At 48.5% G+C, this 26,140-nt stretch overlaps 1 protein-coding gene across 5 annotated transcripts in view; it reads left to right on the forward strand.

The window, feature by feature from the left end:
* Positions 1-538: 538 nt before the first annotated feature.
* The window catches only part of LOC126535934 (uncharacterized), a 169,006-nt gene continuing 143,404 nt past the window's right edge, over positions 539-26,140 (forward strand). For 4 of the 5 annotated variants that reach the window (XM_055073355.2, XM_055073356.2, XM_050182794.3 and 1 more), the window contains exons 1-2: positions 539-887; positions 25,310-25,464. In XM_055073355.2, coding sequence (XP_054929330.1) covers positions 25,397-25,464 — 68 coding nt within the window. In that variant the 5' untranslated portion in view covers positions 539-887; positions 25,310-25,396. Of the gene's footprint in view, positions 888-25,262; positions 25,465-26,140 lie in introns of all 5 variants that reach the window. The other variant, XM_055073354.2, reaches the window with a different exon arrangement.

Here is a 26,140-nt window from a genome sequence, read left to right on the forward strand (position 1 = left end):
TTATATCCGGGGTGGCCGTTTCTAGCTCTTAGCCATCAGCTTAGAGAGAGAGAGAGAGAGTAAAACTCTGTTGAGAAAAGTGGGGGGGGGGGGGGGGAATGTGGTTGGAGCCCCCAGTTCAAGGGCCCCACTGGCTTGAGCGGCTCGTTGGGCTTGGTCTAGGAGAGCCAGCTGGCCGTCCTGTACCTCGTCCGCAAACCATGCCTCAGTGCCGTGCCTTCCACTTGCCCAGCTCAATTTTTATCAACTTGCGCATCTGCGTTTTTCGGCTCGGAAACAGGACCAGCGTTTCTTAGCAGCGAGTACAAGTAGTACTGTCCGAAGTAACCATGGAAGTCCCCAATTTTAGCTTTGTCAGCGTCTTCTGAAATTAGGTAATATCGGGCTGCATTTACTTGTTGTTTGGTGTGCGCTCTTAGCTAGGCCACTGGCAGTTTAGCCATTGTTTAGCTATAAAAAAACTCTTCTTTTTTCTTTAATTCTTTTAAAAACCGTCGGTAGATGGAGCCACCATGTTGCTCAGTGTCGGCCTCTCGAGAGCAGCGGCCGCGGCGGCGCCTGTGTTGGCCGTGGTACCGACGATCGTCTCTGTGTGCGCCGAAAGCTGCTTTACGTATTTTGCGTGTTCGCGTTGCGTTGTGAACGGAGTAAGAAAACAGTGGTCCAGTTTCGCTGTCAGCTCCTGTCAAATCGGCGGTGTGAGCAGTGACAGAACATCTCCGGATATGGTGCAGCGGAAAGTAAACCCGCTACGGCGGATCCCAGAACAGTGACGTACCGTGCGATTGTGTGCTACATGGCGAAAGCTCGCTTCACACAACGACGATCAGCTCCGTGCCGAAGTCTCCAGGTCCCGTCGACCCTATGACCATTAACCGATACAAAAAGTAAGTTTGGGCTGCGATAGCTCTCGATGTGTATTCGTGGGTGCTCCCCGCACGCACCACCATCTCTGCACACTATGCGGCAGCCCATTGTGCCCTCAGCGGCAGCTGCTCAATCAAAGCCAGAGATCAGCTGTCACCCGTGTCTCCTGTATCAGTCACTGATGATAGTAAGGCTCAGGAGGCGAGTGCTGTGACATCCCCGCTGGCTTAAGAAATGGAGAGCCTCGGGAATTTGCATGCTTTAGTTGGCGTAGGCATGTTCGACCGAACTCGGGACCTATGTAGACCTCGCTCTCCGGATGCGCGATGTCGACGTTCGAACGGGGATTTGCTACATCACCATGCCCATCCGGAAAAAAAAAGGATGGGACAGACGCTATCCGTTGTGGTTGTCGGGTACAAGCTTTTCTAAGCGCCGAGAAGACTAGGCAGCGCCATCGGCGCGATGGGCAGACTTGACCGTGAACTGTATGGTTACATTGAAGCTCACGATTTTAAGCGGGCATTTGACATCTTGCAGTGTGGATGGATGTATTCGCCTGGTTCTTTTCTCACAAAAACTAGTGCATCGCCGTATAACCAAATCTGCGACACGCACGCACGCAGGCACACGCACGCACGCACGCACGCACGCACACACACACACACACACACACACACACACACACACACACACACACACACACACACACACACACACACACACACACACACACACACACACACCTTTATTTTAATACGATGTGCATGGTGTAGTTCAAACTGACGACAGACCTGAAAGACGCGATACTACATTCGAGCAATCGACGTCCGCGTTTATTTGTCTCAATTTATGAAAATCATGGGTGGTCACGGCAGTTGACCCACTTGGCTTTGGCAGCCAAGCACAGTGCTCTGCATAGTGCCTCCCCCCCCCTTCCTCTTTTTCTTCCGGCCTAATCGCGTGCCTCAATCTACACCAAACTTCCAAATTTGGCTTGCCAAATTCACTGGCCTCGTAGCCGTGACAGATACACGGTGCAGCAGCTTGGAAAATGCTTTTGTAAGCTGAAACAATTAAGACAGATGCAATAATGATTACGATAAATCTTCAGTGAAATTTATTGTGTGCTAGAACTCCATTGGACAGGGCGCAAGGGGATTTACGCAAACCCTAGTTTTACTACATGGAACCACTGAATGTCCATTGTATTATTGATCGCCCTTTCCGCTCCAATAAACCGAAAATGGGAGAAAACTCGGTGATTAACGCATGGGTAACCATCACTGCATCCCGCGCTGCATATCCGCCTGGCTGGCCCATCTCGTACCGTAAAACGTGCGAATGCAGTTTGGAATTTTGTTTCTTCAGCGATATACGTGTTCGGTACGTGTTGGCAACTCCTTCAGCCCCTTTGGGGATATTGCCCAGCCATGCCCATACACAGCAACGAATGATATTCTACATATGTATCTGTGGCGGACCGGCGGCGTTATTTTTATATTCAGGACGTCCCATCTTTTTTGAAAAAAAAAAAGAAAGTATGGCTAACACAATATAAGTAAATGCGCACTTAGTGCAGGCTTGCAACAGATGTGAATAAGGTCGAAAATCGGTCTCGCGTGTAGAGAGTGCGGACACCTCTGCATGCGTTATACCGGGTGTTTTAACGAACACACTCAAAAATATATACAAAAAAATTGCCTGTGGCAGATAGCACACATCTAGTCATGAGCTGGTCTACTCGAAGGGGCGGACATTTCTTGCACGCAATTTAAATGCATCATCGACTAATTAACAAAAATTAAGTCACTACGTTATGGCACACATCGAAATTTACAAATTCTAGCCTGGGAGTTCGCAAGGCGGATCCACTTGGAACGAATTCTCAAGATGACACCAGTTTCGAGATATTAATTCCCTGACTTTGCGGAGAAATGCATTGGCGTTCCCGGTACTTTTGTGCTTCAATGCATGAAACAAAGTTTTGTTTAGAAAGTATGTGGCGCGACAGTGCATTTTTACCGCAAGTTTGACGGCGCATATCTCGTAAGTGGTGTCATCCACACGTTTCTTTTCAAGTGAATATGCCTTGCAGTCTCACCCGCTAGAGTAGGTATATTGCAACATGTGCCGTGAGGCAACTGTTAAAAACTTAATTACTGAACGTTTGTTGATTAGCCGATTGTGAATTTCACTTTTCTTTTTCTTGCAAGTAATGTCCACCTCTTCGAGTATATACCGGCTCATCGACTAGAATTGTGCTATCTGCCACATGCATCGCTGAAACACATGACGAATGACTTGTTGGCATGATTTGCCGTGCTCTACCGGCGGCCGCTCCCAGCCTGACCTTTCTTTATACAGGCCGATGACTGTTAGCGCGCCAGGCCTAGGGGAGCCGAGACCTCTGCGCGCCACCCTCCCATCGCTTTCTTCCCTTCTGGAGCCGTGGTGTCTCCCAGCGCGCGCAGTTAGCTCGCCGACCTTGAAGTCGGGACGCGCCTCTCTCTACAGCGTCGTTGCGACAAACGAACGCAGCCCCGGATGTGCGTGCGGACGTATTCGCGGGCTCATTAGAGATGCCCGTCGCGGAGGCTGCTCTCCCGAGCACAGCCGATGCGAGCTCGGGATGCCTCGTGTCAGCCGTCGCGTAGCGCCGCCACGTTCCGTCACGTCTAGGAAGAAGAGCCGACAACTGTCTGTGCCGATGAAGGGAAACATGATACGGGGCGGAACATAATTTTACCCATGTGTTACCGTGCCAAGTAGTAGCACTCGATTGACAGACACAACGCTTTTGTTTCCTCCTTGAATTGAATCAGCGTAGCTTTCGTGTGCGACGATTTCGCATTTGCCCAGACGCGTAACAACAACAAAAAAAAAAAAAAGAGCAGGAATAAAGCAAATGTTACACTGAGTGGTGATTTTCTTTAACCAGCTTAAATGGGGGGTGGGGGGGCGGTCTATTAATCAATCTAAGTCAATAAAATATTCGTTCCAAGCTCTATTCTCGGTAATTTCACGGCGCTGTGTTGATTATTTAATAGACGACAAAATTGAGGTCAAATTTCGGTTATTTGAATTTCCCGCGAAAAACCCAACGCCGATACGTCGGTGACGTCGCGGATTTCAAAGTAGGTATTTTGTCGTATTTGAGCCGTTGTGGCCAAGTAACAAGTTCATGACACTTGGTAAGTTCAGTATTTGCACCTTTTAGGATACAATGTAGTCCACCTTTACAAAAAACAAAGAGATAACTATATGCTCAAACGCACGTCGTCAGAATCCCTGACGTCATAGTGTGTGCCTTGCGTTTTTGTGTCAACTGTAAAGAAACTCAGGGGCCGAATCTTATAACGGTTCGGAAGGGAACCGGTTCACGGCCTCATCTGATTGTTCAAAATTTTGCTTGCGTCAGAGGCCGTCAGAGACAGCGGGGCGGCACCGCAAATTAGATCACGTCACGCATTTGTCAATCATTTCCAAAGCGAACCCGTCTTTGACTAAGGGCAGAACCGGCGAAGGGGTAGTCCGATTAGAGTTCCATTGCTGTGGCTTGGCTGTTGGCTTGCGACCCTGGCCGCGCGCGCCGGTCGCGCGACCCCGGAGACACGCGGGCGTCGCGCGCGCGTGCGTTGGTCGCTTCGGAGGCTACTCGCCTTCGTCGTCTGCTTGGCGTTGCTCTTTCGTTGTCGACCACGGCTGGAAGTGCGATACGCGTTCGAAGAAATGACGGACAATGAGTGGCACCACCTTGCCGGCTCTCTAAGTAGACCTTTTGCAGGCTACGCTATCAAATGGAGGAGACTCGGGTGCAAGCGTACCAGTGGTCATTCCACGCAGAGGAAGGAATATTGCGCGCTGCGGTTCATCGCCACCGGCCTGCAGCTCCCAGAGGTCGGTCGGACGCGAGGCATTGATCGGAATGGCCTAGATCTCTGCTGCCGACACTGTCCACTAGGTTGCTCTCGCAATTACTGTGTTGGCCGGTAGAAGGGCTGAGTCAGCTTTCCGTGACCTCCGCTTCAAAGCCAATGAGATATTTGCATGGTGAGATCGAATTACCAGTGCTATCGCCAGCGTGAATAGCTCGCAGATCGCCGTTCAGCTTGCCGTTCAGCAATCAGAAGGGTTGAACCTAGGCTGGTTCAGCGCTTCCTTCGTTCGGCTGATAAAACTATACAGTCAGGACTGGAATATATTGTGGAGATCTCTTATTTGGCTGCCCTTTTTTTCTCTAGTTCGGGAGTGCCGCACTTTGTTCCTCAATTTCACAGCACAGCGCGCACCGTCAGCACCACACTCTTCAATTTTACTTCGCGCAGGCAATGTAGGTCCCGTATACATATGCACGTACGTCATTCAATGATACTCCGCGACTTCCGGTTTACGGCAGCGCCTTCTTGGGGAACCTATAGGCCTATGCGCACGCCTGTTGATAAGGTACCCTAAGATGGCGGAAGGTAGCGGAAGCAGCGGATGTGACGTCACGTGCATACTATGTATATCGTGATGTTCGATTTCAAGTTCCATTGCTTCTATCACGCGACGCGCTGTGGGGCAGATCGCAGGGATAGCGGCAGCGCGGTGGCGAGCAAGTCATGTCCGAGCCGATGACGAAGGGCGAAAAAAGAAGGAAAATTGATATAGTCGGCTAGTAAAGGTGTCCCTAAGAACCAGTTCACGGTTTTGTCGTGCTCGCTACTTAAGTGCTGGCAGTGCGTTCCTGTTGCGTGCATCGTGCGAGCTCTTGGTAGCAGACGACATAGCGCTGCGCTCTGTCAACTCATTTACGCTTGCGATACCGCATGGCGGCTGAGAATGAAAAAGAATGACATTAATAAATTACTTCTGCATTGCGTATAAACAGAGCTTGGCGTATAATATTTAATTTATATTTAACATTTACTTAGTAAGGAGAAACATTCTGCTATTCCTCGATTAGCTCGTCATATAATGACGCCCACTTCAGAGGTGGCACCCTCTCATCTGTTGGTCGCGTCCTCCCCTTCCACCACCGGCTTGTGAGTGGCACATATAGTGACGGAAGCGGCGAAGTGAACGGTTCGTATTGCGAACCGTTATAAGATTCGGCGCAAAGCACAGTGCCAATCGCGGGTCTGCAGTGCAGCAGGAAGGTGATCGAACGACGACGAGTCGAGCCAGCTTGCGCCGTGCAACAGTGTTGCCTCTCGCGTTTTCCTTTGCGTTGTTTAGAGCGAGTGGCTTTCCTTGGCTCTTTCGGCCATTTTCGTGTTTGGTCGGTGGCAGGAAAACGTTCGTATACGCACGTTCGGGCTATTCGCTTACATTGGCAATGGTCGTTTCTGCACAACCCGCCTCTTTCATGGCGCGACGGCGCATGTGCCCTGCCCTAGCGGATTAATCGCGAAACGTTTTGGAAGGGTCGCGCGCGTGGCCGCGGGAAAGTCCCCCGAAAAAAAGAAAGAAAAAGCGCTCGGACGCGCGCTGCTGCAAACACTCGTGCCGTGTACTGCGTTGAAACGGTTGAAACTCTACTGGTTGCTCGACGTCGGTGCAGTGCCGAAAACGTGCGTAGCGTAAGGCTGCCACTCCACTTTGAAAGAGAAAGCGGCCAGGGCATCGCCCGAGTTGTCCGGACTGCACTGTGAGCCAGGTAGTTCCGCCTTTCATTGATGGCTAGCAAATTTAACGAAATACCCGTGCGCTACACTTGGCCGATACTTAAGTACATCACGTTGCTGACGAAGTCTTCATGCAGCGTCGGCCCTCGCTTGCTGGTGGTGGCAGCGCGTACTCGTAAGGCGCAGCAACACTAGGTCAATACGAGACCGTCAAGACGCTCACTCCAACGATTGACCGACTATTGTGCGTCACTGAAACGATTTTATCATACCAGGTCGACAACGTTGCAACCGACGAGCGCGAGTTGTACTGCGACGGGCTTTCTTGTCGACGGCACCGGCAAAATCGGCGTGCCGACCATCGTTCGACCGAACCCCGTCGAACAGACAACACGATAGCGACAGCGTCTTCACTTGTATATATAATTAATCGTGCTCAAAATGAGTCAAACACGCCTACCAAGTTGAAACGCACAAGCTTTAACCTTCTGAAGCCGTGCTCATGAAGTTAGAGCCAATGTCGGTCCTGTTCAGCGAAGGTTAACCTGGCGCCGTCGAGTTCGTTCACTCGCTACCGAAGTTCACCCGCTACGAAGCTGCTTTTATATTTCAGTTCTGGCCTTAGCGATTTGAAGTCAACTACACTTCACTTCGCACGGTGCGTACACAATAAGCGGTAAGCGGCGGCACAACGCTGTGCCAACATCTGTACGTTACCGTACCTGTAGGCTGTCGGTCGCATTCGCTACGTACATGGGTGGGTCTGTACGTGTTGCTTTGCCGACACATTTCTCAATCTCAGAGATGCACCATTTCCCTCTGCGTCGAGCGGCAAACAAGAGACTGTGTATTCGGTATACAGCAGCATAAACTACCGCCTCGCTCAGTTATACCAACGCCGTGTGAGCGATGGCATCCACGCGTTCTCGTGAGGGAACACGGCCTACAAATGAGCACTTACGCGAGCACAGTTTTCTCTAAGAATGCTCTGTGATAGCACGCTAAAACTGTAAGTATGAGTTAAAGGGACACTAAAGGTTACTATGAAGTCGAGTTAAAGTGATAAAGCAATGCTCTAGAACGTCTAAGGCGTCAATATAATCGCGAACAGAGTTTTAGTAACCGAGAAATTGAGGTTTGACCATTGACACGATTTGAGACCCCCCAGCGACATTCCGGTACTAGCCCGATGACGAAGGCACTTCTCATCATAATTTGTCACAAAGATCATTTCATTAGGTTATAAGACGGAAGAAAATGCTACTTGTCTACTTCTGTTCAATTCTAAGAAAAGATAACATTTTGACGTTACCCTTCCGTAGTATGGGTGGTCGAAAGGTTTAGTTTTCGCTCGACTCTGCACCGCCCGCGCTTTAGAGTTGTTTCGTTATCGCGTCGTACTGCGCTGGTTCTGCTGGCTCGCGAAACTTGCATTTGGAACAAGCAGCGAGAATGCCACGTCCATGTGATGTGGGATGCGCGAACGGTCCGCGGAACTTGGCCAAGGGCAGTTGCAGCGGCGAATCCAACGTTACTTTTCACTGTGTGCCAACGAGTGAACCTCTCCGTTCGAAGTGGTTTAGTACCGTACCTCTGCCACAGCGCGTTGACAAAGAGCCGAAAAATCGCATAGTATGCTCGCTGCACTTTCGTTCAGAGGATTACGAGTTCAACGCCGACTTACTGAAGTCTTGTGTAGTGCCTTTCAAAGCAATGCTTTCCCGTAGCGCTGTTCCGTCGGTCTTGCCTGCATTCTCCGAAGCGCAAGAACAACTGCAGGTGAGTTCGGCATTTGGTTTTCAGGAAGGAAAAGCTACAAATGTGCGAATATGTACAGCGATGACATACTGTTGCCGTCGTAGTAGTACGCAAGGACGCCGGCAGCGCGAGCCCTCAGCAGCAGGTCACGTTCATCAGTGCTTAAATCGCTTAAGTCGAGCCCAGCATCGCGAGCCAATGTGTCGTTGTCAGGGTCGTCCATTGCAACGAGCGTCAAAGTTGGCGTCATAAAATAAAGAACCAGCTTATCGTCGCGTGCTTTCCCTTTCGCTAGCCACCATAGTTCCGCTTTTGCGCTGCTGTCGGCTCTGTCATGGCTCTGTTTCTGGCCGCGCGTTCGCGTTTTGCGCAGAAAAGCCGTAGCGCCGTCTGCGGGCGCTGTTTTACTAACTGATGGCGCAACGTCACTATGAGACCATGGCCGCTATTTTGTAGCGATGCCTTGTGCCTTATTCTATGCTATTCTTATCATCAACCACACACGACCGCCTGATCGCGTTGATAATGTGGGCAGACCGTCGCTCTGACCAGGGGAAAAGCGCGAAAAGCCTGAAAAGGCATAGAATCGGAAAGGGCATCGCTACAAAATACCGGCCCATGACGTCACCACTCCTTGATCGGTGGGCGGGCGATTTGAACTGCGCTAGAGGTACGCGGACGCTTCAGAACGCATTTTCTCTTTAAATAAGTCTCTTTTTCGCATGAAACAAGCGTTTAGAGGTTTCTGGGATGGTATTGCAGCAGTCCACGTTGACTTAACAGTAACTTTTAGTGTCCCTTTAAAGAAAAGCGAGGATCAAAAATAACTTAACAGCCCGTAATATGGTATCTGGAACATACTAGCCGTGTTTATGTGGTTCGGCCGCTCACATTGAGTCGTCTCTGGGTGTAACAACACGACACATATGCGCAGATATGCATGTTTTGCTACGTTTTGACACTATTTCATATCAGCGATGCACTTTTTCCACAATATTTGACGATAACAACGATCTGCGGCTGTAGATGTCGACGTAAACAAGTGCATCGCTTTGATAAATCCTTGAATATGCGAAACGTCTAAGTAATGTGTAAGAAGAATGCAAAAAGCGATGTCCAAGTGCAGAAATCAGTGCCATATTCCAAAGCAGCCTTGTCGCCAAACGGAACTCAGCGTACCTTTATCGGCGCACTGTTCGCAGAACAGCGCACTCAGGCCTGCTCACCCAGTAGTCGACGAGTGCTACATGGCTTCCAGGAACGACGTGCTGTCCCGAAGAAACCATTAATAATAATTCGCGATCCACGAAACGTAAAATCGACGCGCACTCAATGTGGGCGCAGGTACACAAATCAACCGGCGAAAGCTCCGGGACCCTTCCAAAACGTTTTCAGCGGCTTGCGGCAGAGGGCAGCACAGGAAGATGAAAAGGGCGGATTATAACGCGATAGCGTTAAGGGTCCCGCGTCGCAGAAAATCCGGCGTCGGCGGAGTTGTCCGTGTGCGAAAGTTTCCGTATATATCTAGGCATATATATATCCCACGCCTTGCTATATGACATGCGGTATATGCGGATTATATTGCCACACCATTCTATTGCTAAAATAGTTCATGCCTTCAGTGCCTTACATTCTTGACAAAGTTATTCCTGAGAATGACAGTCCACAAACAAATAAAAAAATGCATGAAAGAAAACACCGACAGCGGGTACCTTTTATGTTAAAGCTTCTCAGACTTAAATTTTTATTAGTGCGAAACAATAACAGAAATCTGAAAATGATGTTTTTTTTTTCTTTCGCTTGGCTGTTCACTACCCTCGGGATCGACCCACGTAAGAGGCCTCGTTTCTACCAGAAAGCTCGCCGTCGTGCATAGCGTTCGCCGCCAGCGTTTCCCGGTAAACATTACAGGTACATAACATGCATGGTCTACCGAAGTTTTGCAGGAGCAGCTCTGCCATCCTTCAGCGTGAGAATCACTTCTACGTCAACACTTGCGCTATCTCCACGCAAGTCGCGAGCTGCCAGACGGTTTTATTTCGTATCTCCGACTTCTACCAGCAGAACTTTTTGTTGGGCTAGTTGGTGCATGTTACTGATGTACTAAAGCGCCAAACAGACGACACATGAAGAGACACGGACAAGCGCTTACTAACAAATGATGCTTTATTGTCAGAAACACAATATATACGCAAATCTGGCAGCGCAACTCACGTTCTCGAAAATCACATGGTGGTATCCAGGCAAAAGGCGATGAAACGATTGTAAAGGATGACGGTCGCGACAATGACACGTGGTGTATAGGGCCAAAGGACCATAAATGATAATGGTTACGCGATATACAAAACACCGCCGTAAGGGAGTATCCCATTAAAAACTAAAAGATTAAGATTTTTCGCCAAGCGCAGGCGGTGCAGCAACGTGCTCAGTTCTAACTAAGGGCTTCTAAAAAGGACATTCAAAACTTGCTACATTGTGCGCTCGTGTTAACAACCAAAAAACGGAACGCACGACCTGCGGAACCCAGCATACCGATCCACTTGTCAGTTGCAAGGAAGGGGTGGTTTATCAGATTCCGCTCTCGTGCAATAAAGTTTACATTGGACAAACGGGGCGATGTTTAAATGAAAGGCTAAAAGAACGCGAACGCTCACAGGAAAAGGGAACTGGTTCCAATATGGCCATCCATTGCAAACAGTGCGGGTGCAAGCCTCGCCTACGAGATACCATTGTTCTGGACAGAAGTCGGGACAGCGTTGCCCGTGAGCTGAAGGAAGCCTTCCACATTAAAAGGAAGGGCCTGGAATGCGTCAGCGAACCATCAAAAATTCTGTATAAAAGTGAAATGTCCTTTTTAGAAGCTCTTAGTTAGAACTGAGCACGTTGCTGCGCCGCCTGCGCTTAGTGAAAAATCTTAATCTTTTAGTTTTTAATGGGATACTCCCTTACGGCGGTGTTTTGTGTATCGCGTAACCATTATCATTTATGGGCCTTTGGCCCTATGCACCACGTGTCATTGTCGCGACCGTCATCTTTTACAATCGTTTCATCGCCTTTTGCCTGGATACCATGTGATTTTCGAGAACGTGAGTTGCGCTGCCAGATTTGCGTATATATTGTGTGTTTCTGACAATAAAGCATCAGTTGTTAGTAAGCGCTTGTCCGTGTCTCTTCTTGTGTCGTCTGTTTGGCGCTTTAGTACATCAGTAACTTCTGCCAGGCCCGGGCATCGACGACAATCTGCGGCAGGTCGTGATTTCGCAATACAGTATCACTGTAGCTGCGCCTCGCTCACAGTCTACGCTGCCGGTGCTGCCTGGTACGTCTCTCTCGGATTGCGTGAACCCGGCGCTACCAACGACGACACCATCGGGACACTTTACCTGGACTTTAATTGCAAGTCGCGCTTCGCACTAGGAAGGGGGCCCTGTAGAGGCTCTAGTTTCGCCTCCAATGCCGGCGAACAAGACGATGGGCTCACGTGCAGGTAGGCCGAGATAAGGGCCCAAACATGGTCAATCCGCCCGTCCGTTCCGCCCGCGTGCGTACGCCCAAAAGGCCGACGGTGTCGCAAAAGTAGTAAGTGACTTTGAAATGAGAAAAGAAGAGATAAGTGCAGCACCGTAACTGTCTCTCGCTTAGGAGGTCACCTCAACAGCACTGCACGGGGAATAAAAGAGTGTGGAGAAATAAAGTTGGAAGAAGACGAGCGCGAGGCCGTGAAGAAGAAAAAAGGAAGCGTGAAACGGGGCCTATAGCCGCGTGTAAAGTTTGAGGACTCGAGGAGAGCTGGGAAGGCTCTTTTGAGTAAACCCGCAAAACCCCTAGGAAACAAAGTCCTCAGGACGGGCTGTGGGGAGTTCTAGGCGTCGATAGGAGGCGATTAGGATTTCTCGAGCTGAGCTATATGCCGCGCAGTCGAGAAGGATGTGTGCGAGAGTTTCATCAACGCCAGCAGTGCTTGTGTCGCAAAATTCGATCCACGCTCAATCCGCACGAGCGGATCGCACGCGCACTCCTATTGGGCGACGCGACCTGTTGACAGCTGGCAACCATTCGGCGGAGCAAAGGTGTTCATGGTTGGCAATTACCTTTGACAGCGGACATCGCCTCCTTTACGTAGAGGAGGCGCTGCAGCAGACGACACTGGCATATTTTTGCAGAGGTGATTTCAAGTTTCCGCGTCCCGGTGAAAATGCGACTCTAGGCTGCCACATTCTGTTCTGCAACCGCATGTGTTGCATTGGCACCGTCATCTTTCTTCGAAACACTGCGCAGTCGTCTTATCTGCCCCACCTTTTACAGATGTATTGCAATCGCATCACGTCGCAGCATGCGACGTCTCGGACTTTCAGTGCGCGCTGCCTTGGCTGGTTGGACAAAACCTCTCGAATTATCCAACGTGCTGCGTTCTACGTCACGCGAAAGCGAGTGTCGCCGGAAGCGATTCGTCCAAAATCCCCGTGTTCGGGGCGGTTTCGGTAGTGCTAGTGAAAGATTGCAAGAATAGGGAATACACGCACATCTGCCGCGGAATGCAGCTGTGTAGGTCGCCAAGACACCTATTTACCATTGAGCACGCGTGTGAGGATCCGAGTACAGCTTGCTGATATGCTTGCATTTGCTTGCTCATGTTTTTTTTTGTTGTTGACTCTGCCAATTTTAAGAGAGTGCTTAATGTACTTGGATGCATGAAATGCCTTTTCCTTTTTTACATATGTAAAGCCACCAAAGATGAGGCATCAAACATGCATATTAGAAATTTAATACTTGCTGCTTGTGAACTTTCCTAACAAAATATAACCTTAAATGATGGGCTCAGTGATGAATGAAGTTCTCACTGTTTGCAAAAAAGTTGTGCATAAGTGGTTAACTTCATGCAGCAAAGAATTGAAGGTTAAGCAGTGAGCGTACAATTCATTATGACTGGCACAAAAACAGTATGTATGTATTAGTGGTGACCTTATGCAGATATATACTGATGAGATGTTTCCAAGGGGCATATTTATTTAAAAAGCAAATAATTTATATTGCTGATAAGAGAGCTTATTTTGAGTGAATTCAAACAATTGCATTCTTTCTTGCCAGCCTGGGTGGCCAATCTGTTGCCACCTTACTACTTAGACATACCTAATTTAACGTTTCAACAATGTACAGAACATTACCAAAGTGCACAAAATTAAGCAGTGCCATGACGGGCATGCTCCCTCTCTCACCCATGGCAGCAAACAAGGATGATCGACATGAGACTGTTTGATACTGTCCGCATCATACATGCGTGTTCTATTTTGATTGCTCTACATATAAAAAATAAGCTCACACAGGATGCACATAATACATGAACTAATGTAAGCTCTACTCGGGTTATTTGAGTTATTTGGGCATGGGCTACGTGATGTTTATGCATTTATGCTGTGACAACCTAGCTAGCTGATGCACAGTGCCATATTTTAGGAAAACAAAAAATACATAGCATAACACAAACAGCTGGCCAGTACCTGTATTTTATTTGAGAGCAAACCGAGATTATCAAGTGACTTGACTTCGTAGTGAGTTCAGTGACCTCTTGTGGTGTGAAAAGGTTGATGTAGTTAGTGGTTTTGTATTTGTCTTTCTTCATTAGTAGTTGCTTTAACATGCACATGACAATGAAATGAAGGTTCGTATGGGCTGCACAAGAAGGGAGGAAACACTCATTGCAATTTTTTTATTTGCATAACAAACCAGCAAGTAGTTCCTTAGGTTCAGTTTTGTGAATAATGCACAGGGTATTCTAAGTAAAAGTGAAAGATTGTTGTGCTCCATTATCTATTCACTATTTGGGTAGCCAAATGAATGATACTCCCATTAGCACTGTGAGAGCACAGAAATTTGCAGTCGAGAGGCCATAGTGGCTCAGTCTCTGTGCCAAATGTACAATTGTTCCAGAAGAAAACACACATACTGGTGAATTAGGTATGCATTCACATCTACAATTCAAATCCACACATCACAAGTAATCTTTCATTCCTTGGTGCATTGCTCACCATTCTACAGACTTTGTTTCAGTGCTGTGCATGTGCAGTAATATAACTTGGTAAATCAAAGCTATGGTATTCGGTACACCGAAAGCAACTTTTCATGTGGGTTAAATAACATAATGCTCCTACATATGGGTCAGCTTAGTATTATCAGCCAATTTGTTTACCACTTGTTCATTGTTACGCCTGGGCTATATGGTGCCACTGGACAATGCTGTATTCCTGCAGGCACGCTAGAACAGCTTGGCTACGCACAAGCAACCCTTTACATTGAACTTAAATTGATGTGATGTAGATTTGCTGATTTACTCAGCTGCATGCTCTTTGTCGTAAAGATGAACACGCTTCATGCATCATTACCACCAGCTCTATTTTATTCCGTCTACGTAGACGATATACAAATAGGTTTCAAATCCTGCAACCTCACAGTGTGTGAGAGGCAGGTACAGCAGGGCCTAAACAAGGTGTCCAAGTGGTCCGACCAAAATGGATTTAAAATCAACCCCCACAAAAGCTCTTGTGTTCTCTTCACAAGAAAGAGAGGCCTGGTCCCAGATACTTTTGTAGAACTGGGCGGACAACAAATTCCTCTTAACAAAGAACACACATTTTTAGGTGTTATACTTGACTCCAGGCTTACTTTCCTTTCACAGATAAAACTTCTTAAAGCAAAGTGTCTAAAAACAATGAACTTAAAATCCTATCCCGCACAACATGGGGTAGCGACAGGAAGTGCCTGTTGAATCTTTACAGGAGCCTAGTTTGATCACGAATAGATTATGGTACCATAGTATATCACTCTGCCGCCCCGAGCGCGCTGAAGATGTTAGATCCCCCGTTCACCATCTCAGTATCCGCCTGGCCACTGGCGCATTGAGAACAAGCCCTGTCGAAAGTCTATACGTCGAGTCAGTTGAGTGGTCACTACATTTTCAGAGAACATACATAAGCTTCATACACTTTCTCAAAGTTCTTTCTAATAAGTAACTTAGCACGGGAATGGATGTCCCAGTTCTCCTGTCCCTGGGAGTGGCAGGTGATAGACTGTGACGTATCCTTAGTAGAGGTCACAAAGCACGCACCTGACCTCGAAATCGCTATGCATTTCCGTGAACTTCACTCGAAGTACTCCTGCACAGAATTCTATACAGACCCGTCAAAATCACATGCTGGTGTATCTTATGCTGCTGTTAGTCCCTCTTTTTCTAAATCTGACGTATTGAACCCGCAAACAAGTATCTTCACTGCAGAAACCTATGCAGTACTGTCTCCAGTAAAACATAAAGAGATTAAAACTCGACAGAGCAGTTGTATACACAGACTCGCTAAGTCTCGTAAAAGATTCATCTTAAAACTTTCTGTGCGCAAACAAACAGGGACGAAGAATAGGGGCAACACAAGGACGAGCGCTCGTCCTTGTGTTGCCCCTATTCTTCGTCCCTGTTTGTTTGCGCACAAGAAGTTTTAAGATGAATCTGTTCCAACTAGGCCGACTCGCAGTTATGTCTCGTAAAAGCCTTAATTTCCTTGCAAAAGAATAAAAATGCTGTTTTCATTGAACTTTACTCACTCTTATGCAGTATTTATCTATCACATAGACATGTAGTAATATGCCGGGTACATGGCCATAGAGTTATCGAGGGTAATGTACTGGCTGATAAAATGGGCACGTCACTCACATCTACTTCTACGGCTGCTGTTCCTGTCACAGATCTGAAGCCTTTCTTGCGAAAGAAACTGCGGAAACACTGACAACGCATGTGGAACGCAGAAATAAATAATAAACTGCACGTTATAAAGCCACAGTTAGGTTCATGGCCCTCCCCAACAAAATCACGGCCAACAGATGCCCTATTCTGTCGTCTCAGAATAGGGCACACATTTGGTACCCACAAATTTTTGCTTACTGAAAATGAACCTCCAACCTGTGGTCGATGTGGCGATAGGCTGACCGTCCTCCACGTCCTCTTGGAGTGTCGGAAAGCCGAATCTGAGAAACAGAAACATTTTCCTCTCGCATATCATTATTGCGTCCCTCTTCACCCAGCTATGTTTCTTGGTAAAGAACCAGTTTTTAACACCAAAGCAGTCCTCAATTATTTAAAAGATGTTGTCCTACGTGTTATCAGCCCATTAAATTCGTAGCGCATCCTCTTTTCAGAGGATGCCGCTCTGATAGTTGATTTGTATAGCACATGCCTCCAGGCCCTTGTGTCTCAAGGGCTCTAAGGAGGCAATGGTGCTCTAGTGAATTTCACCATCTTACATATTTTTTATATCGTATCATTATTTGCAATGCACCTTTATGCTTGTAGTACACGTCATTTGTCATTGCCATAATCTTATTGCGCGTACATTTTACGCACTTTACAGTGACTATTTTTAGGCCCCTTTACAGCCATGTCACATCAACTTCATAGAGTCCATCGCTCCACTGCGAAATCATTAACACTTGCGTGGCGCTCTTTGGCCATGCCTGGCCCTTGCGCCAATAAAAACCCACACATTCATTCATTCATTCATTCATTCATTGTGTGTTTTAGGACGCCGGGGGTCGTGGCCTCGGAGTCACACAGAGGGCCGCTCTCTATAGCCTACGCCGCCGGTGCGTCTGGTAACGAGTAGCTGGCTGAACTAAGAACGCTTCTCAGTGCAAATCACGCACTTACTGAAAACCTACGCGGTTAACCTCAGAAAATAAAGAAACGCTTATAAAAAAAGAAGGTTAACTAAAACAAACGCGCGTTACCATAGGCCTCTCAACGATAACCTTGACACTCAGGTTACTCACACACACACACAAAAAAAATAAAGCCTATCTACTTATTAATGAACACCTCGCGAAACTACACGTTTACTTAAAACGCGTCTTTCAAATCTCGAGCTTCTCAAACAAAACATAAACAGAGCTCATACCTTACATATTGGAAGAAACATAAATCGCGAAAATTATCCGAGTGCTCAAAAATAAAACAAAACAACATGCTTTACTTCCACGGAAGTTCTCTTGGCCTCCCGTTCCAAACGCTTACGACTGACTAATGTTCTTGAGCCGTACCCGAGGTGGTCGCGGTTTGAAAGCTATTCTGGCTACCGAGGAACCACAAAAGGGCTGACTCACTATCAGCTCCCCCAAGACGTTACAGTCCCCTGCCAATTTCCGTCCTAGTGCCCCTCTTTCATTACTAACTCGATTTACCGCGTCGCTACTCCCCACCTGGTCTCGTTTCGCCACCTTGCGCTTCCTTGTACTGCATGCTGAGCTTCGAAAAGAATGACGGAACGACGAGGAATTTAACTGCCCCGTGCCCTTTGTCCGCGTCCGTGCAGAATATGCTTCTCGGTCTCCTTTTGACCGGTGGCTCGAACGTATTGGGTGCGTCAACATCGTCAGTGACGACCGCACCTTTTCCCTCGCGCCCTGCCCTTTTGGGTCTCTCGCCGTCTTTGGCGGCGCTACGTTAGTCACCGCATTCCTATCTTTAGGGCGCTTCTTTCTGCGGCGCTTTCTCTTGGAATTCCCTTTTATGCCGTCCTCTGGCGCCTCGTGCTGGCCGTTACACATTTCGTCGGCCCGGATCGGTTTCTTACCCGAACAGTCTGAGTGATTTACATTTAAATCTACTCTCACTTTGCCTCGACTGGCGGACAGCTCAACCGACTCTTGAACAATGCAGCAGGCTTTACTCGAGTTATGCAACTCGCACTCTTGCGAACTGCCCTCTACTGCATGGCCCAGCTCACGCTGTGCATCGGCACAGAGCCCGTCGGTATTGATCGCTGTCTCACGCGCACAGTCCGAATGATTACTAACTGAATCATGCATCTCTAGGCTACCTAGACTAGCGGAGAGCCGCACCGATCCCTGAACAATGCAGTTGTCCTCTCCTGAGCTACGGAGCTCGCCATCCTGAGAACTACTCTCAACTGCATCGTCCAGCTCGCACATCACTTCGGCACGCAGATCTGACCTGACATGGGTGCTCGCGTCTATCGGGTCAGCAGTACTCTTTACTTCGCTAACTACCTCGCTACCATGAGATGCGACGCATACGCGCGGTAACTGTGCCAATTTGTTCGCAGCTGGCCTAGCTGTCTCTACAGTCCTCTGTTGGCACAGCACCTCGTCGCTCTCACTCTGGCCTTTAACGGCCTCTGTTGCCACTAAGGCATCGTTAGCTGCTAGCCTTTTTCCTTCACTTATGTATGTGCAGCCAATCTCACAGGCACTACTCTTCTCGTTGGCTTTTGGCGAAAATCTGCTAGATACATTCTCATTCTTTTGCTTTTCACTACCTACAGAATTTTCAGACAGCCGTTGTCTCTGTGCCTTTAACTGCTGAAAATATTGTATCTGTTTTTCCAATGCTGCTATCTCTTTTTCGTGCTTTTGCTTACGTTTGTGATACTCACGTTCATTCTCGCGTTCTTGACGCTTACGCTCACTCTTACGTTCACGACGCTCCCGCTCACGTTCCCGACGCTCACGCTCCCGTGGTTCTTGTATCACCTCCCAAGCAAGCTCAATGCTTTTATCATCATTGCCGCTATCTTGAATCGCGTTTATGATAGCTGGCGTTTTCATCTGTTCGTCCGCCTCAACTCCGAAATCGTCGCACACCAACAAGTCTAACCTCGTCAACCTTCTAAGATCCATGGCAGCTGCCCCGACTGGTGGTTAGAACTGTTTTCCTTAATTACTTTGTGCAAACACACAATGCAACAAATTCCCGATTCCCAGAACTATCAAAATAAACACACAATATTTGAAGTCTGGCGAATCAAAAGAAAAAAAAAACCACGTGCTCACTTAAGGTTGCAGCACCCTGCCATCTGGTTCATTGGTCCGCTGTTCCCGGTTCCACAGGACTCCCTGGGTCGAAGGCTCGCTCTTCTTCGCTACTCCCAGTTCCTCAGGACCTCTTTCGACGAAGGCTCTCTCTTCTTCGCTCTTCCCGGTTCCTCGCGACTCCTTTGGACGAAGGCTCTTTTTCGCTGTTCCGGGTTCCTTAGGATTTCTCTCGACGAAGGTTGATCCGTAGCGCTGCCACCAGTTGTTGCATTTGGGGGCGATCCCACCGCTAGCAACCAGTTGTATGATTTGAGGAGGACTTCGGGATGAAAACTGGAGGAGGTTTATTTACAATATTTACAGTGAGCGTCAATTAACAGTAGTAAAGTCATTACGGGCCGGCAGCAACTCGGACGCTGCGGCCCGTCGCAAGAAGTTCGAAAGGGATGAATCCAGGAATGCTCTCCTGCTGCTCCCAGTCTGCGTCTTTTAAGCCCTTCGGTGTCGCGAAGACACGTCACGTTCGGCCGATGGGAGAGCCCGCTCAGGTGACGCCATTTTCGGCCAATCGGCGAGCCCGCTCGGTTGTCGTCATTTTCGGCCAATGGAGTGCGATGGAGTCGCTCCTTGATCCCCCTGCGGTCTTGCCTTGCTGACTTGCAATGCGCCGTCACCATAGAGGGCAGGGGGCGACGCCGCCAGGTTGTCACGGCGCATTACAGCCGTCTTGCTTCGGGACCCTCTTTACCAGGAACAGTGCCAGGCTCTCTCTTCGCTTTCGGGAAGAGTCAAGCAGTGAATAGCTCCACCGGCTGCACACGAAGTGGGGTCCGCCAACTTGTTTGCTCGTGCCGCGCCTAGGGAATGTGGCATCCGTGCTTCTTCGCTCCTCAATTAGCTGTGGTGCGATTCGATGTGGTCTGGGGAACTCGAAGTAGGCTCAGGAAACGGTCCCGTATCTAACACGACCCCTTGTAAATAGCTTCCCTACTGTGCTTCTACGTAACAATATAGTACACAAGGTGAGCATCGCTGCATTGCTCTGTGAAGTCAGCACCTGTTCCACGGCCACTGTTGCTGCCCCCATGGGAAGTGTAGCATTAGACCCTCCTGTTGAGCCCCACTTTGATGTAGAATCTCCTCTAGGGTGCACACACAGCGGAATTCTCTTGTACAGCTCTGTCAGCCCGGGATAGTCCGCTCCCAACTCGCAAATTGCTCTTTGCATACTGCCGCACGAAGAAGGGACATTTTTTTTCCGGCAAAGATTTGTACCCCGAATTGCATTGAGACACAAAACACCATCGCTGAGCTTTCTTTCTTTTTTCGTTTTGACGGCATCCTTAATGATTCAGGCGCGCTAACACGAAGAGCTTTGCAAAATCACGTGGAACGGTAACCTATGAACGTAACTACTTGCGACAGCTGACCAGTTTCCGCGACCGCAGCGCCCTATCTCGACACTTCCGGGCAAGGGAAATACCCCGCGCTCTGCCTCCCAGTTCGAGCCACTTTGGCGGCAAAGCTGCCGTCCTTTCTGTTTGCTGCCGCGTGGTCGCCGCCATCGGCCCAAAATAACCGCGCGTGTCCTGGACGCAAAGCTTTCCCCCACGCACGCAGGAGTTCCCGCTGACGTGGGGGGGGGGGGGGGGGAGAATACCGCGCCTGCTGTGCGGGCCTGATCGAGAACACGGGTGCGAAGATCCAATCCACATGTTGGAATCTATGCGATGCAAAGCTTTAGTGAAACGCTGAATGGTTTACAATTAACGGTGATGCGTATACTGTTCCTCACTTTCATGCTATGCAGCATACGTGTAATCTCATGGAATGTTTATCCACCGCAAGGTCGCTAGTTTATTTTCGTTGCAGTTTTCATCCTTGTGCCGCTCACAAGCTATGCCGAAATACAAACTCCCAAGTCAAGCGGATGCAAAGTGTGATGCCACTAAGGGGGGAGGCGGTGCGCGATGCTTGTTGAGGGAAGAATATGGTGATGAGAAGTACAGACCGTTTTTTCATGGGCGCCTCTATGGGCAGTTGGCATGCTGGCTTGGGCGAGCGCTCCGTTTTGCATGGTAGGTATACGCTCGGCGGTAGTTCCCGGCGTTTGTCTTCGCGTTCGTGTGGTCTGTTTAGTATGACGTGGCGCCTTCTACGTTGAAAACGGTTCTGTGAGACGTGCTGAAGTGCTTTAAAGGGACACTAAAGGTTAATATTAAGTCAACGTGAACTGTTGAAATACCATCCCAGAAACCTCGAAACGCTTGTTTCATGCGAAGAAGAGACTTATTTTAACAGAAAACGCGTTCTGAAGCGTCCGCGTACCTCTAGCGCAGTTCAAATCGCCCGCCCTCCGATCGAGGAATGGTGACGTCATGGTCTCATAGTGACGCGCCCGCAGACGGCGCTACGGCTTTTCTGCGCAAAACGCGAACGCGCGGCCAGAAACAGAGCCAAGACAGAGCTGACAGCAGCGCGAAAGCGGAACCATAGGCGGAACTATGGTGGCTAACGAAAGTGAAAGCACGCGACGATAAGCTGGTTCTTTATTTTATGACGCCAACTTTGACGCTCGTTGCAATGGACGACCCTGACAACGACACATTGGCTCGCGATGCAGGGCTCGACTTCAGCGGTTTAAGCACTGATGAACGTGACCTGCTGCTGAGGGCTCGCGCTGCCGGCGTCCTTGCGTACTACTACGACGGCAACAGTATGTCATCGCTGTACATATTCGCACATTTGTAGCTTTTCCTTCCTGAAAACCAAATGCCGAACTCGCCTGCAGTTGTTCTTGCGCTTCGGAGAATGCAGGCAAGACCGGCGGAACAGCGCTACGGGAAAGCATTGCTTTGAAAGGCACTACACAAGACTTCAGTAAGTCGGCGTTGAACTCGTAATCCTCTGAACGAAAGTGCAGCGAGCATATACTATGCGATTTTTCGGCTCTTTGTCAACGCGCTGTGGCAGAGGTACGGTACTAAACCACTTCGAACGGAGAGGTTCACTCGTTGGCACACAGTGAAAAGTAACGTTGGATTCGCCGCTGCAACTGCCCTTGGCCAAGTTCCGCGGACCGTTCGCGCATCCCACATCACATGGACGTGGCATTCTCGCTGCTCGTTCCAAATGCAAGTTTCGCGAGCCAGCAGAACCAGCGCAGCCCGACGCGATAACGAAACAACTGCAACTCCAAAGCGCGCTCGGCGCAGGGTCGAGCGAAAACGAAACCTTTCGACCACCCATACTACTGAACGGTAACGTCAAAATGTTATTTTTCCTTAGAATCGAGCAGATGCAGACAAGTACCATTTTCTTCCGTCTTATAACCTAATGAAGTGTTCTTTTTAATACGAGTAGTTGAGTACTAGTGAAATAAATTATGATGAGGAGTGCCTTCGTCATCGGGCTAGTACAGGGATGTCGCTGGGGGGTCTCAAATTGTGTCATGCATTTACCTCAATATCTCGGTTACCAAAGCTCTGTTTGCGATTATATTGACGCCTTAGACGTTCTAGAGCATTGCTTTATCACTTTAACTTAACTTCATAGTAACCTTTAGTGTCCCTTTAAGTCGGTATGGCCGGACTTTCTGCTGGTGCTGAGGCGGACGGAGCACGCAGCGCGATGTGCGCGCGAATGTTTGAACTTACAATCAGCCTCGGAGATCAATTGTGCATTGCTGAAAGTTCCATTCACTAATGCGACCTTATTGCTGTATTATCCTCTAGCTCTAAGCTGCGGTTTAGGAGCAATGAAACTTACGCGACGATCATAACAGTGTGGGTACCGTTCTGCTACGATAGTCCTGAGCTGTGCTGTTATACTTTGACAAGCGTTCAAACTGTTAGCTGCAGATTACATTGCTTGACTACTTGGTTCTGTGGAGGAGCTTTCCACTCATCAATAAAATAATTTTAGTTAGTAATAACAGCATGCCTTACAGTGTGAACTATACTTGTCCAGCAAAGCGACCGCTTACGAACTGTGCGAGCATCTTAAGCAGTGGTGGGTGCTGGATTACAGATATCTTGTTTCTACATAGCGGATGGTACAAGCATGCGGCATCAATGTTTGTAGATCTAACGTTGTGCGGCGTGTGCGAGGTCGTACTATGGCGTTAGCCCGTTTTCCGAGAAAGAGGATGATTACCGAATTTTTTTTTTTCGGTTGTGTTCGTTCCGTTCCCTAAGAAGCACTCACACGTTTACGGAAATGTTGTCCTCAAAAATAGCCACCACAATTTTTTATGCGATCCATTTCGGATATTGTGGCTTTACAAGGCAAAAAGGCGAATGTCGAAGCACATAGCTTATATATGTATTGACACGCGTACTTGTTTGTCTTTATCGGGCGACACGTTTCATCGCTGACAAATGTTATCGCACAGCGCAAGACGTGCCTGCATGTATCGGAAGTTTCCGGAATGTTATCGATGGTTCCATCCGCCGTCTGTGACCGAACCTTGTGTAATCTGATTGCGTGTGTGCGCGACGCGAATAATGTAGAACTTTGTGGAAGGCATGCTGGTCCCAGCGATTACTCTGGAAAATTCGACGACTGATGTATAAAAGCCGACGCGCTTGACCCGCTGATCAGATTTAGACGATCGCCGACTGTGTTCGCCGTTGTCGCCGTTCTTTAGGCTTAGCCTGTTTTTGTGGGGACAAGTTCGCCCAATAAAAGTTAGTCTCTTCTTTCACAGTATTGCTACTGTCTTTCTTATGCGTCACTACCACGTGAAATATCACGAGAAGCCAACAAACACTGACACCAAGGACAACATAGGGGAAATTACTTGTGCTTAGTAAATGAAATAAAGAAACGATCAATTAATGGAAATTAAAGTGGATGAAAAAACAACTTGCCGCAGGTGGGAACCGAACCCACAACCTTCGCATGTCGCGTGCGATGCTCTACCAATTGAGCTACCGCGACGCTGTTTCCCCATCCACTTTCTTTGGGTATTTATGTGTCCTAGTAGAACCCTGGGTGTTAGCCAGCGCCACCACTCACAGACCTTGGCGGCGGACGTGAAACGTCCTTTTTGCCGCAGGCGTCACGAGAACATGATCTTTTTGGGTGAAGGCAACTGGTCAATAAACCCACATATGCTACCTGAGGGCATCAATGTAGCCGGATTCGAGACCCTCGTATGTAATAAACGAGAAGAAAGGGGGTTAACCGAGGGGCCCGATTTTTATTAAGTCATATCATGAGAAGCCAACAAACACTTGACACTAAGTACAACATAGGGGAAATTACTTGTGCTTAATAAATGAAATAAAGAAACGATAAATTAATGGAAATTAAAGTGGATGAAAAAACAACTTGCTGCAGGTGGGAACTGAACCCACAACCTTCGCATTTAGCGCGAAATGCTGCCGCTTAGGCGGCAGGGCAGTGATGCAGGCATTGGCTGTGCGATTTACGCTACCTATGTGCTTCCCTCGTGGCGGTTTATGATCGGATGTCTTGCAAAGCGCTCTACAACTTTCTTGTGGGAATTTTTCGCCTAACGTTGTTGCTTCCAGAGTTGGTTAAATAATCTTGACTAATTATGCAGTTGAGCAGAATACAAAAAATACTATGACTTACTGTATACAATGGTCAGCAACATGCATTTTGTTACTTCATCTTAGAGTGCATCGGCACATTTTTAAACTCTGGCTAAAGGTAGCTAGGACACCCTGTATATCCATAAGTGTATCTGCTGAGATAGTGACTGATCCAACAGCGGCTTTGCCAAACTCGGGAAAGTAGGCAAATTACGCTCCACCTCAAAAACTTATTTTCCTTTTATTCATGTTTGAGAACCATGTTGCCCGCATACCACCTTGATACCAGCAAGAACAGGTTGGGCCTGTCTTTGATTGTGTTGTTTCGATTGTGCATGCGCGGAAGGTATCTTTCTCTTCCAGCAAGGCTCCTTTCGTCGAAGGCATTCCTTTGTTTGAATTTCTTGCTTAAGCTTTTGTTTTTGCTTGTAGTTGAGCAAGCAACCGATAACTTGTGCAGCCTGCTAACTGTGTCATTGTGAGCTAAAGGAATTGATTGTGAAGGAAAAACAGTTTCTGTTCGGAAGAGCACCAACACAGGCTGGCGTGAGCTGTCTGTCAGTGTCGCTCTTGGCACTAACGAGCGATTATGCGCACGTGATGCCCTGTTGGTTGTTGGAAGTAGCGCACTGTGTTGGCATCATCTGTGTTGTAGAGCTTGCAGCAACGCGGCCAACCACGTGGTTCACCGTGTCCATGCAGGATGAGACAGCGTAAGGGCTTCGCGGCACCCTGCAACGGGACGGCAGCGAGGAGCAAGGGCCTGCAGCTGCGCGCCGCTTGCCGATCATGGCCATGAGCTCGCTTCTGCAGCCAGCGGCAACTACCGGTGATGGCCTCGGCTTCAACCGGCGCAGGTTCGCATTTTTTTTTTTTTATTGCGATAAAGACTTGCCCTTAAGGCATAATTCTTGGAGCGCATATGTGTATTATATGTGTGCTGTGAGGCCTGTGTTATGTATGAATTGAAGCAGTGTTTTGTGGAATCTGTTGTCATGTATCCAGCGGTCATAGCTGGTTGTCACACTGTAGCGGAGGCCGGCTTGCAGTAGGAGACGCGAGCGTTCCGATTGTAAACCCATACATGTCCATATTAGGTGGTATCAATCTGCTTCCACCACAGGAACGGAGCAATATGGACACGTAGCACCCAGTGGTAAATGCGACCAGTTCCACCTTGACACAACAGCCGGTGTAAGGGCCACTCCGGCCCGAAGCCTCCTAAGCACAACTTCCTCCGCCCTAGTAAGGTGAAGGGGGAGGGAGCAGACACACGGTGGGATAAGAGCGCGTGTGTCCTGCCGGAGAACATTTTTACGGGCTCGGAGCGAGTTACGGGGTTGGGGTGGGAGGGGAATAGGTGGAGGATCAGGATTAGGAGGGCAGGTTCGCTTTTCACTGCGTCTTCTTGCGGGCTTCTTCTTTATTTATTTATGTGAGTTGCATGAACGATTACAGAGAAAGTTAAACAAAAATGCTGTTTCACTTCTTTCCTCCATTGATTCGAAGCATTTGCTGGAGAACTGCATTCAG

This window comes from Dermacentor andersoni, chromosome 4, assembly GCF_023375885.2.
Source record: "Dermacentor andersoni chromosome 4, qqDerAnde1_hic_scaffold, whole genome shotgun sequence".
NCBI lineage: Eukaryota > Metazoa > Arthropoda > Arachnida > Ixodida > Ixodidae > Dermacentor > Dermacentor andersoni.